The sequence below is a fragment of the Hydra vulgaris genome, chromosome 13, assembly GCF_038396675.1.
Source record: "Hydra vulgaris chromosome 13, alternate assembly HydraT2T_AEP".
Lineage (NCBI taxonomy): Eukaryota > Metazoa > Cnidaria > Hydrozoa > Anthoathecata > Hydridae > Hydra > Hydra vulgaris.
In genome coordinates, this window is record NC_088932.1 from 50742501 (window position 1) to 50756571 (window position 14071).

The 14071-nt window shown below is 24.9% G+C and overlaps 1 protein-coding gene across 2 annotated transcripts in view; it reads left to right on the forward strand.

Moving 5' to 3' along the window:
* The window catches only part of LOC100205545 (N-alpha-acetyltransferase 35, NatC auxiliary subunit), a 77470-nt gene that overhangs the window by 57168 nt on the left and 6231 nt on the right, over positions 1-14071 (forward strand). For both annotated transcript variants that reach the window (XM_065816621.1, XM_065816622.1), the window contains exons 19-26: positions 315-413; positions 837-890; positions 1275-1399; positions 3598-3680; positions 4740-4778; positions 5029-5123; positions 6063-6128; positions 6261-6371. In XM_065816621.1, the coding sequence (XP_065672693.1) occupies positions 315-413; positions 837-890; positions 1275-1399; positions 3598-3680; positions 4740-4778; positions 5029-5123; positions 6063-6128; positions 6261-6371 (672 nt within the window). The remainder of the gene's footprint in view (positions 1-314; positions 414-836; positions 891-1274; positions 1400-3597; positions 3681-4739; positions 4779-5028; positions 5124-6062; positions 6129-6260; positions 6372-14071) is intronic.

A 14071-nucleotide genomic window follows, 5' to 3' on the forward strand; every position in this document is an offset into this window, starting at 1 on the left:
CAACCCTCGGAATTAGGGTCAGCATTCGGCAATGCCGACCTAACTGCCGACCTAAAAGTGTTTGTGGTCGACGAAAAATTGCCGACCTCATTTCATTGTTTTATGGTAAGACCTTTGTATTAAATTTTTTTTGCTGACCTGATGCCGGCCTCTAAAAGATTGAGGTTGGCAAATTATTACCGACCTCAATTTTCCTAATTCCGAGAGTTTCAAACACATTTATGTCGTTATACTTTTTAAACAATTTATAACTCTTATTAATACATTTTTTGAATAAAGTTTTATGAAGAAATAATAGTTTCTATTTTTTAAAGCCTATGTTAGGTCTTATAGAAGCTTATGGACATAATCGAGCTCGTCAAAGAGAAAAGCTTGGTATATTGTTGGCTGAGTTTGGAGCATTGCAAATCGAAGTATTAGTTTTATATATATATATATATATATAGTAATAATAATAATAATAATGATAATATATAATGATAATATATACAGCCCTCAGAATAAGGGTTGGCATTCGGCTATGCTGATCTAACTTCTGATTTAAAAGTGTTTGAGGTCAGCAAAAAATTAGTGACCTCGTTACAATGTTATATGGTAAACCCTTTGTTTTATTTGCTGACCTGATGCCAACCTCTAACAGTTTAAGGTGGGTAATTTATATTTATAATTCATTTTTCCTAATTCCGAGGGTTGTATATATATGTATATGTATATATATATATATATATATATATATATATATATATATATATATATATGTATATATATATATATATATATATATATATATATATATATTTATATATATATATACATACACATTTACATTTATACAGGCTGATCAAGCTGACCATGCTCTCCACATTATTTTACAAGCTATTGACACCAAGGTAAATATATATTTGTGGTAACTCTATTCATTTGTACATTTATTTTTTTTAAATGAAAAAAATTAGGATAACCAGAGTCTAAAAACTGATGCTCCATATGATATTTTATAAACTCTTAACTCCATATACTATATTATAAACTATAAACTGTTGACTCCATATAAGCTTTATGATAAACCATATAATAAATTATTAACCATAATAATTTATTATATGGACTAACCATATAACCATATGGTCGACATATGATAGTTCATATAAGCATATTCAATAAACCATGATGAACAAATTATTTCATGTGAATTATTTTAAAAACAATGACTTCAAATTAACTTCTAGACATTATTTTTTGTCTTATTTTTTATAATAAAATTATATATTTAGAGGCAACATTTGGCATGCTTTGAGTCTTGGGTTCTATATCACTCTCTTTCTATCATGATACAACATACTTTTCTTGGTTTTGAGTTAGAACTTTTCAATACACATGAATTTCATTATGTTTATTGGTAAGCAATTTATCAGAGACTTTTTGGCTTCATTATTGTTATTATTATTATTTTTATTTATTTATTTTTTATTTATATGCAAGTGCTAAATGCAAAGAACATGATTGTTTAACCTTATTGGAGAAATGACTTAAAATGATTTAATTGTAACTTAAAATGGTATAAGTACTAAGTATTTGATTGCTTGTATGTACAGGTTACTTGGCATGAACTATTTAAAAAATGAACTATTAAAGAAAGCTTAAAAAGCACAGTTTATGAAAGAAAAGTTTTGTTAAAAGATTTTTATTTCCACACAAAAGCATTGTGTATAAAATCTACTTACACAATCTTTTTGCGTGCAATCTATCTATACACACAATTTACTTATACTTGGCAACTTATATACTAGCAATTTGTTTACTTTAAAAGAAATTTTCAGAGGTCTAATGTTAGCTACACAAGTACCCCCTCGTTGCAGCAAACTTTAGCAGAATATCAGCATTTTTTTTGCGAAAAAAACAATATTTTCTGTAAAAAAACGTAAAAAAAAAAGGTCCTCAAATTTTAGTTTGGGCGGCGCCCAAATATGGTTGAATATACATATATATACCTGTATATATATATACAGGTATATATATGTATATTTATATATATATGTATATATATATATATATATATATATATATATATATATATATATATATATATATATATATATATATATATATATATATATATATAGAATAACAATAAATTAAAATATTTTTAAATATTTAAGATAGTATTTTATATTTGAAAGGTTTTAAGTATAAAATATTATCTAAAATTTATATCTAAGGTTTATAAAAAAACAGTTGTTTGATATAAACCTCTGTGCAGAAAATAATCTTTCTGTATTTGTTTGTGAGACTGGCAAATGAGTGACTACTCTTTGTATCTTTTTATTTTTTTCTAGATATTATTTCCTCAAACCTCATTTCATTTTTTAATTTTCCATTTCTTTCATTGTTGAACAGTTGTTTATGAAATTTGTGTAAGTTTATCTATAAAATTAATTTTGGGTACACCTTTTTTCTATAGATATGAAGCTCTTTTTTAAACTTGTCTTCATTTCTATCAGAATTAAATTCAAATGAAATAAGTGATGTTTCAGATGTTTCAGCTTATAGCTTGTTTTTTGACTTTATCATATTTTTTGCATCTTTTTTTTAATGTTAATTCACCTTCCACCAAGACTGTGAAGGCCACTACAGTCAAGGAGGCTGTATTTAGTTGTGGTTAAATAACCCTCTCCCAACTATAACTTTGAAACAAGAACCTTGACAAACAAGGCCGTTACATGGAGAAACAAGTTGAGCATGGTGCTACCCGGAACATGGTAAGAATCAAAATCTGAACTTCTGGCTTATGAGCAAAGCGCTCTACCACTACACCGCTACCATGTCTTAATTGTGTCTCATTTAAATTAAAAAACTATTAATTTAGAAAAATCAAATTCAAAAAGCTTCTATTTTATAAAGATTTTAAAAGTTTAGGATATTTTTTTGATTTAGGGTTGCTCCATCATATTTTATTAATATATTTGATTCAAGATTGAATAATTGAAAAATGTTTGAAATTTATAAGTTTTAATTTTTGAAAGAATTTGATAATTTTTTTTTTTTTTTTTTTTTTTTTTTGTTAGTCACCTCCCCAAAGCTGAGAGCGCAACTTTTTTGGTATAATAAAATTTTATTATTTTGGTATAGTGTTTCATTCATTTGTGGGTGGAGGCTTTTCATTGTTTTTATTTTTAAATATTCTTAATTTTTTTTTTACATTTCTTTACATAAATCTTATTTTAATTTTAATGTCTTCAAATTTTTTATGTATATAAATTTATAAAACAATGATTTTCAGCTGTTAAATTTTTTGTTGATTTTTGAGTTAGTGCTTATTCATATTTGCTTTCTTGTTAATCATATTAACAATATGTGGTTTTTTTCTGGTTTTGATTTGTAGTTCATTTAGTTTATAAACAAATTTTTGGTTATTTATCCATAGGACATTAGCTTACATTTGACTTTTTTTCCCCTGGGTATTAAGGTGTTCCAAGAAAATCTAAAGGTCACTTATACTTAGACTTTACAAAAAGCAATTCCAAAAAACAATTTTTACTTTGTATTGTTTTTAAAAACATTTATATCTAAATTTTTTTTGTATATAAACATGTTTAGGTACTTAGATTACCTGTTTGGTTGGGCAAACAATTGTTTACACCGGGCAGAAATGCTTCTCAATGTACAAGAGCAGTATATAGGTTGAATTTTGTTTTTAGGTTTGATTTTTTTTTTTTTTAGGTTGAATTTTTCATAGAATAAGTTAATAGAATAGTTTAATTCTTTTAATGTTGATGTTTATATATATATATATATATATATATATATATATATATATATATATATATATATATATATATATATATATATATATTATATATATATATATATAAACACATATTAGTGTACTTTACAAAAAGAATACTCAATTAACTGTTATGAGTTCTTGAAGAACAAAGCAGTAATAAATTAGTAAAAAAATATTTATCTTGAGCTACTTTCAGTTTCTCTATCAGCAGGATTATCAAGAAGAAAGATATTTTGAATATATAGTTCAATCATTTTTATGATAAATTTTTTTTCTTTTGATAAAATATAGTTATTTTTGCTATTAAAAAGAAATTCTAAAAAGTATTTGAATATAAACCATACACATGAATCATTATTTTAGAATATGATAATTAATCTGATACAAATTAAAGTTGCTTAAAATTTTTTTAAAAATTTATGAAATTTTAAAAATCTTTCTTGTAACTTGTTTCATTAATCATCCCATCAGAATCTTGAGATTCAATCATCAGATTCTTGATTTACAAACAGCTTACTGCATAACAGCTTTGTTAAAATTTTTTGGGTGCAATACAGTTTTTTTTATGTTATTTAACAATGGTTTCTATAGGTGCATGATAATAAATCTTGTTTAAATAAAAAAAATAAAAAAGTTTGTTTAAATAGGTTAAAAATAAAATTGTCAGAGAGGTGAGAAATAAATAACAATGATAAATTTTAGATAAAAATAATGTAGTAGAATTCATCTGAAGTGTTATGTTAAGTGTTGTGTTAGATTGTGTTTGGCTCTAGATGTTTGTTAAATTCCTTTCCTTTCTTTTTCTCATTAAATATTAATAATTAATTAATGTATTGAAATGAATAATAATTACAATCTATTATGTTTTAAATAAACATTAAGTTTAAACATGAATTATAGACATGTTGAATAATTTTTTAAAAATTTTTTATAAATTTTTATTTTTTAATAGACAAAAAATGTGGAAAGAAAGAAAAAAAACGTAAAAAAGGTTAGATTTTTTTCTTTTGTGTAACATATGAAGTATAATCAAGTATTGTTTGGAAAAGTAAAATCAATATAAACAGATTTGTAAAAAGAAAAAAAATTCAATAAAATGCTATGAAATAAAAATGCTTTCTAAGAAGTTATTTTCTTATGTGCTTTTGTTTAAAATCTTTTTTTTTTTAATATTAGAATTTAAGAGAATGATAAAGTAAAATAATGTGGTTATGTAGATAAGTGTTATGTTTGTATTGCAGAGATCATGTCTTCTTGCTCAGACCAAATAAAAGAACGCAAAAGTTTACGTCTTATTTTTAATGGCATGAAGGAGTTATGTTTAGGAAATATTAAGGTTTATTTTTATTTGTTTTATATATGTATATATATTTTGAATATATATATATTTTATATATATATAATATATATGTTTATATATTTTATATATATATATATTTTATATATGTATATATATATATATGTATATATATATATATATATATATATATATATATATATATATATATATATATATATATATATATATATATATATATATATATATATATATATATATATATATATATATATATATATATATATATATATATATATATATATATATATATATATATATATATATATATAGTATTATATATACAATAAATTTTATTTGTTTCAAAGTTTTTTTTTCTTACTATTTTTATTTGATTTTTATAGAGAATAAAAATTTGTTGAGTATTTTCACTCAGAGGACCCCTCTCCCTACCCCTTCTTTTCTCAGAATATCAAAGTATATTTTTTCTTTTTTAAATTGCATTATTTATTTACAAGAATCTTTTCAATTACAAAGTAGATTCATTACAATTAGAAAGCAGAGAATTGTTTATCTAAAAGTAGCTTTTTTTAAAAACCATAAAAGAATTAATTCTTTATTTCTGTTTTATTATTTAATTTTAGCAGTTTTATAACTGTAATTATGTAAAGCAGTATGCAAAGTACTTTATGTTTTTATATCATACTATATACAAATTATTGGCAATTATGCAAATTATTGGTAATTATGCAAATTATTGGTAATTATGCAAATTATTGGTAATTATGCAAATTATTGGTAATTATGCAAATTATTGGTAATTATGCAAATTATTGGTAATTATGCAAATTATTGGTAATATAGAAGTTATTAATACCAAAGATGTATATATTTAAAAATACAAATAATTTTTTGTTGTTAAAAATGAACAATCATATAATAGAAGTACATAATAAGATAAAATATGACATGTTTCAGGCTTATGAAGGTTTTGATAAAGATGGGAAAATAAAACATCCAGAAGTATTCTTTGACAATGAGAAAGTTAGATTTTGCTCACTATGTTTTTTTTATCTAATATTATAAAACATAAAATTTAAATGTGATGTTTGTAACAATAAAAAATTATTTTTTGGTATGAACCATTATATTACAATGTTAAAAAAATTACCTTAGATTCGATTTGAGCGACGCTTCATGACTTTCCAATCTATTGATACCCACCAGTCTGTACAGTATAAAGACTACAAAGATGTTACATCTCTTCCTGATGACCAATTTTGTTCTGTGAGTTTTGTATTAACAATTATTTTTTGTCAATAATATTTTATGTAATCCATCTAACTCATTTACTACTTATGGATAATAATGTAAATTTATACACAACATAATTAATTTGTAATATATGATAATAATATACAGTAGGGGAGCAGGGGGTTAGATGGGCTACCTAAACTTTGAAATCAAGCTACTAACCATGAATCAAGCTGCATAACAATTAATGCATTCAAAATAAAAAGATAAATGCTCAAAATTGAACAAAAAATTCTTCTTTCTCAAAAAAAGACAAATTTTAAGCTTATATGATGCATTGAACTAATACTCAAAATATATTAATGTTCCAGGAAGTACACTTCTTTGAAGTGTATTTTTTTATAGTTTCTGTTTCTTTGGCTCTGACAGTAGCAATGGCTGCCTTCATTGAGTCTTCTGACCATTTTTCTCTTTTAGTTTTCCCTTTATAAGTATGTGGCATTATATAAATATATAAATGAAAATAAGTTTGTAAAAAATACTCCAGAAAAAATGTACAGCTAAAATAGTTGAGAGTCCCAGCCCAACTCAGCCTGCCAACATCACCCAACATTTTTAACAAATTAATTTACTTATTTAAAATTAATTGTTTCATATTTAAGCTACATAAATATGATATTAAATATTTTCAATACATTATCTTCATCGTTTTAAAAAAAACAAAAAACCTTTGAGAGTTCTTACCTTAGACGAGAAGCTTCTTGTCACAATCAAATATTAATATTATGCGGTAGTGGTGTAGTGGTAAAGCGCTCGCTTCATAAGCTAGAGGTTTTGAGTTTGATCCCCACCACGTCCCTGGTAGTACCGCGCTCAACTTGTTTCTCCGCACAGCGGCCTTGTTCGTCGAGGTTCGTGTTTCGGAGTTATAGAGTTATAGAGTTGAGAGATGGTTATAACCACTATTAAGTAGCCTCCTCATCTGTAGTGGCCTTCTTGGCCTTGAGGAGGTGAATAACAAAAAAAAAAAAAATATCAAATAAGCACAATGTTGATGAGAGGCTTGCTTTAGGCCAGGATGACATTATATGATTTCTGTTTGTTTTAGCTTGCTAGCCTTACTCACCTAACTAGCTCAGCCACTGCTCCCCTAAATTAATAATAACTTAATTTAATCAAATTATTTTTAATTTAATTAGAGTAAAACCTTGTAAAATTGAACAGCATTTTATATAGACACTTTATTATTTTCTCAATTTCTGATGTATCATTTTAAATTCTAAAAAAGTTTCAAACTTTTTCCGGTTTTATACATAGCTTTTATGCTTTATTTATATCAGAAAATTTGATAAATTTTTTAAAGTTTTTGATATTTAAATTTTTTGTTAAATTTTTACAAAATCAAAAATAGTTTGCGCTTATTTTTTAAACAAAAACTTTTCACTTATTTGCTAATTATTTTTTGATATTTTAACTAATTAATCTTATTTATTCTTGCTTAATCTCATTTATTCTTGCTTAATCTTATTTATTCTTTCTTACTCTTCTTTATTCTTGCTTAATCTTATTTATCCTTGCTTACTCTTATTTACTCTTGCTTTTTTTCATTTATTTCATTTATTCTTGTTTTTTTTACTCTATTATCTATGTGAAATGTATTGTTACTGATTATTTTGTTACTGTGAAACTTGTATTATTCATACAAATGCTTTTTTTATAAAGATTTTGTGTTCTAGTTCTTTAAATTAGATCAATTACTATAATGGAGCAGGTAGGGTTCTTTAGCCATGGTGAAGGCAAGTTACTTAGGAAAAGGAGAACTCTGATATAAAACTCCCAAATTTAATTGTGGGTGATGAGATAAGAAAGTGAAAAGATGCAAATCCTCTGATTTGCATCTTTACTTAGAAATATTGTAAATTTCATTACAATATTTCTAAGTAAAGAAATGACAAAAATTTATATAAATTCGTTAAAATAAAACTTATACCAAAATAAAACATTTATGTTTAAAAAATTATAATTTTAAATAAATTTTTTATTAATGTAATTTAAAAGTAGTTTTTGACTAACGCTCTGTTAAGCTTAAGGGAAAGAGGAGAATGCGGCCGCAGTTGTAACAAAGCTACTTTAACTTCTCCATAATGTTATTTTTAAATTTAAAAAAAATTGGCATGTGTTAATATAGAAAGTTGTTCAAACCACAAGGGTGGAAAAAAAAGGTTAAACTATAAAAAACAAAATAGTCTTATTTTAAATTTAACAAGTCAGTCATGCAAAATTTGACTTTTTTTTCCTGTTAAAATGCTTGCATTTTAAAAACTAAAAAAAAAAAAGCAAAATATAATATTTTCTTTTAGAAATTCTTTTTCTTAATTAAAATGTAAAAAAAAAAAAAAAATTTTTTTTAGTGAAAACAATTGTTCAAAATGGGTCTGGTATTGTTTAAAATGCGTTTAGTATTATTTAAAATGCGTCTGGTTTCATATGATTTTACACTTGTCATAAGTAATAGTTATACTATTTTCAATAATATGATTACACCATTAGTTATTTAATTACTGTATATAAATAAATTGAAATATATATACACTACCATTCATATTTATTCGAATGGCATTAACTTTTTTTAAAAGGTGCTATTTTTTATTTAAGTATTTTTAATATTTATTTTTGCACTAGATAATTAATTAAAAAATGTAAAAAGTTTTTTGACTAAAATGCTATGGTAAAAATTATAGGAATAATAAAAATGCTGAAGTTGGCAAAACTACACAAAAAATGGACCACCAATGACTGTAAACAGGATGGCATGTCGAAGTTTTAAATCTTTGGTTTCAAGAGAAGATTGTTTGTCTGGGAAAAAGTTGTTAAATGTATGATAAAATAGTGTGTATTATCAACTGTAAAACATGGTGGATAGAGTATGAAGGTCTAGGGCTGTTCTGGTTGGAATGCTACAGGTGAAGTTGTATAAATAGAGGAAGTAATGACAAATGCAGTTTACTTGGACACTTAAAAATTCATGCTATACCTTTAGCAAGTTGAGTTAATAGAAGTCATTTATTTTTTTTAGAAGAAAATGACTTAAAGCGTAATTTCACATCATATTCTTCAGAACATTGTGTAATTTGTTTGAATTTGACTGATATTATATAAATGATTTAGCCTCCCCAATCACAAGATCACTCTCCTATCAGATTTTTATGTGAGGAATTAAAAGTAATATCAAAAACTAATGTCTAATGATGCATAAGATGTGGAAAAAACTCTATTGACTTCGACAAATTGGATAAGTCGATATGCCATCCTGTTTACAGTCATTGGTCGATGCCAAGAATATGCATGGCTGTTATTGTCGCTAAAGGTGATTAATAGGCAAATAAATTATAAATTAATCTAATGGGACTTTATATAGATTTTTGTGTAAACCTCATAAATAGGAAGATAACATATAATTCATATAAATAGAAAAATAACATATAATTCAGGTAGATTTTGTTTTCAGTTTTTCTCCCAATTGTAAAACTTTAATATCTTATATAGAAAAGTACGACCGTTTGAATAATTATGGACAGTAGTGTAGAAATATATAAACCAAGCCTTCCCAGAAAGCGTCTGTGATCGCAGACCTTGTTCGTCCACGTGTAAAGTTTTTTTTTTTAGACACACTGACCATGGCATTTTGCCTCTTTTAACTTTTTAAGAGTTTCAATAATTTGCATCAAAAAGCTTAACTTTTCAAAATTTTCATTAAATAAACAAAAAAAATTTAATAATTTAAAAAAAGAAAACAGAAAATTTTTTTTCTTTATAAAATTTTTATACAACTTTTGTATCCTTTTTTTTAGAGTGGTTGCTCTTTTTAGCTACCAAATTTGATACAAGTTGAGGAAAAAAACATTATAATATATAGTAATTTAACAACAATTGAAAATTTTAATATCCAATTTATTAACCATTTTTATCAGCCTGTATAATTAAGAAACTGTTAACAGCCTGTATAATTAAGAAACTAATTTGCAATGTACGCTAGAACTATGAGAAATTTTGTTAATTTTTTTTCTCACGTTTATTCGTTTTGATATCTTTTTGCTTTTTAAAACTTTTTTTCTATATATGACATTTTTTCTCAATACTTACATAATAAAAAAAATAAGAAAATAAATTTTTTTGTTTACTATTTATTTGTAAAATATATTATTTGATTAATACATTTTGTAATGGTGGAAAAAATTAAACAAAAGAACTGCATAGTTTCTTTCATAAATGTAATTGCCACATTTGATATTTGTCTGAAATTGTTTCCTTTATATTGCCCAATTTCCAACGTTATTACTAAATACTAGAGATAATGAACATAACAATTGCTCTATTTGAAAAATTAAAAACTTAAATAAAAGTTTTAAATAGACTCCTAAAAAATTTGTTAAAAAAGTTCAGTAAATTACAAAGCACTAGCCCACTAGATTTTGCAGCATTTTCCATAACAATAGTTCATCAGGAAATTAGTTATCGGGTTTAAATGCACAATTTAGAGAATCCAATGAAAGTGCAGACGATGGGGGTAGTGAAAACAATCAAATTTTTTATATTTGAATATTAGCATTATTGACGTTTTCTTTTACATGAAAACTTGTTAAAAAATATTTTTTTTTTTTACAAATAAATAGCAATTAGTTTTCTTGAATTGACAATTGAATTGAACTATTGTTACTGACAATGCTTTTGGAGCATTGTCAGTAACAATAGTTCATTAGGAATTAAATTGAGTTTAAATGCAGAATTTGGAGAATCCTAAAGAAAGTGCAGACTAAGCACCGACGAATATTGTTTTCATTAAACAAATAGTGAATTGCTATTCGTTAAACTTTGGTATTAAAGTACCGAATGAATATTACATTTAACTTCGTTTAACAAAAAGTACTATTCGTTAACCGAATAATACTAATCATTAAGCAAATAGTACAATTCATTAAAAGTACTATACAAAAGTACTATGTTCATTTTAATTCGCTCAACAAATAGTAATAGCATTTTTTTTTTCAAATAGTAATAAGTTTTTTTAATGGTAACAAATTTTTTTTTAAAACATAAAATAAACTTAAAACTTAAAAACCAGCTTAGAAAATTAGAACCAAGTTGTTTGAAACAATTTTACATTTCTGCTTTTAATATATATATATATATATATATATATATATATATATATATATATATATATATATATATATATATATATATATATATATATATATATATATATATATATATATATACATATACATACATACATATATATATATATATATATATTATCAGGCTTGGCCAGGAAGGCATGAGATTTTAAGTCTTTATATGACCTTGCAAATAATATTTTGTTTTAATGATTTAACCATACTTTTTAACAAATGCGCTGAAAAAATTGGTTTTTAATTATGTTGAAAATAAATAACTTTGAAATGTTTATCTTTACTAATGTTTTTATATTAGCAAAACACTGTTAAATAAAGTAGCTAATGAAGTATCATTTAAAGTTGTATAAATTTTTATTTATATTATTTAATTATATAAGATTTTTTTTTAAGTAAAATTATTAAAAAAAAATAATTAAATTTTATAAGCGACAACTTTAAATGGTGAAGGTCTCTTTAATAAACTTTATATAAGAATCATTAAAGTTTTTGTTGAGAAGAAAAAAGAAGATAAACTGTCTTGAAAGCCATTTGAATTTAATAACTTTGATCTTACTTATGTCTTTATATTATTGAAAGTAACAAATCACTGTTAATGATTTTTCATAAAAATAATAATGAGCTATATATATATATATATATATATATATATATATATATATATATATATATATATATATATATATATATATATATGCAGCTATGCTCAAATGTATGGAGCACCCCTATATTTTATTTAAAATTCAAAAGTAATGAACAAATAGTAAATGTGAATGTGTTTATTTGATACAAATTATTTCAATTCAACAATATTATTTAATATAATTAATATTTTGTAGCACCTCCCTTTGCCTTGATCACCGCACGTAGTCTTTTGGGCATGCTGTCCACAAGATCCTTACATACATTCGCTGGTATTTTTTCCCATTCATCCAGAATTTTCGCTTTAAATTCTTCTTTGGATTTACATCTGTAAATTGACAACTTCCTCTTCAAAATAGACCACAAATTTTCTATGGGTGACAACTCTGGAGACTGGGGGGGCCACGTAATGAGGGGAACTTCATTTGTTGAAAACCAGTCCAAACTTTTTTTTGCCTTGTGGCAAGGAGCGTTATCTTGTTGAAAATAATATTGAGGGACATCTTCGTCAAATAATTTCAATATTGATGGCTCCAAAACTTCATTTAGCATGGTAATGTAGCGCTCTGGATTCATCCTACCCTCACATAAAAATATTTCACCTACGCCACTGGAGGCCATGCAACCCCAGATCATTGTGCCACCACCGCCAAATTTGACTGTAGGGATGATACATTCCGGCTCAAATGCTTCGCCTGGTCGTCGTCTTACAAAGGTGCCTCCAGGTTGCCCGAAAATCTAGGTCAAAAAAGTAAAGGAATACAAATTTGATATTATAAATTTCAACATGTAAAATTTCAGGTACTTAAAGGAATAATTTCGAAATGATATTTTATTTTTATTTTTTGGTTACACCGTAAGTCATAATGATGCCTTACCTCTATATTTGATTCGTCTGACCAAATAATTTTGGCCCAATCTTCTGATGACCAATTTTGGTGCTGTTTAGCCCATTCTAAACGAAGTTTTTTATGGTGCTCAGTCAGCAATGGTTTTCGGCGAGCCCTTCTTCCATGTAAATTACCTTCTTTTAAGTATCTTCTAACACTTGGAGCAGAAATTTGAATTTTTCTGTGCTCCCACAGATCGCTAACCAAGTCTTTAGAAGATTTGGTCCGATTTCGAAGTGAAATCCTGTTGAGGAAACGATGGTTTCTAGGAGAAAGTATACGTTTTCTTCCCGTTTTTGGTCTATTTTCGTATGAACCAGTTTCACTAAATCTATTTATAGCATTTTGCACTGCTTTCCTTGAGCATTTCATAATTTTTGAAATTTCCACTTGGGAATGTCCTTGTTTATGGAGTATCACAATTTGGCTTCTTTCACTCACAGAAAGTTCGCGTGTTTTACTCATAATGAAAATAAATAAAGAACGATAAAAAAAATCACTACTTTTAAACAATAGATAATGAGCGGCTGACAATAGTTACGTTTAAGATAAGAATGAAATGAATATCTTAATTCGACAGAATTTATACTAAGTGAGTATGTAGACAAGTTAAGACAAGTCTAATCATGCCCAGACAAGCAAATTCAACATGCATTAAATGATTTACTAATGCTTAAACGTAAAAAACAAATAAAATACCATTTAAAAAAAAATTCATCATGTATATCTCATTTTTTAAACACAAATATATTTAAACAAATAGGTGCTCCATACATTTGAGCATAGCTGTATATATATATATATATATATATATATATATATATATATAGATATATATATATATATATATATAGTTATTTTTTCTTTTGTTTACATTACTGAGAAGAAGTGTTAAGAATCTTTTTTTTAAACTTTTAAAAGTTATTTATTCCAAATGTAATTTAGATAATTTTATCGTTACAGTTTATTATTTATTTTAGTTGAGTTTTAGTTTAATTTTTTTTAT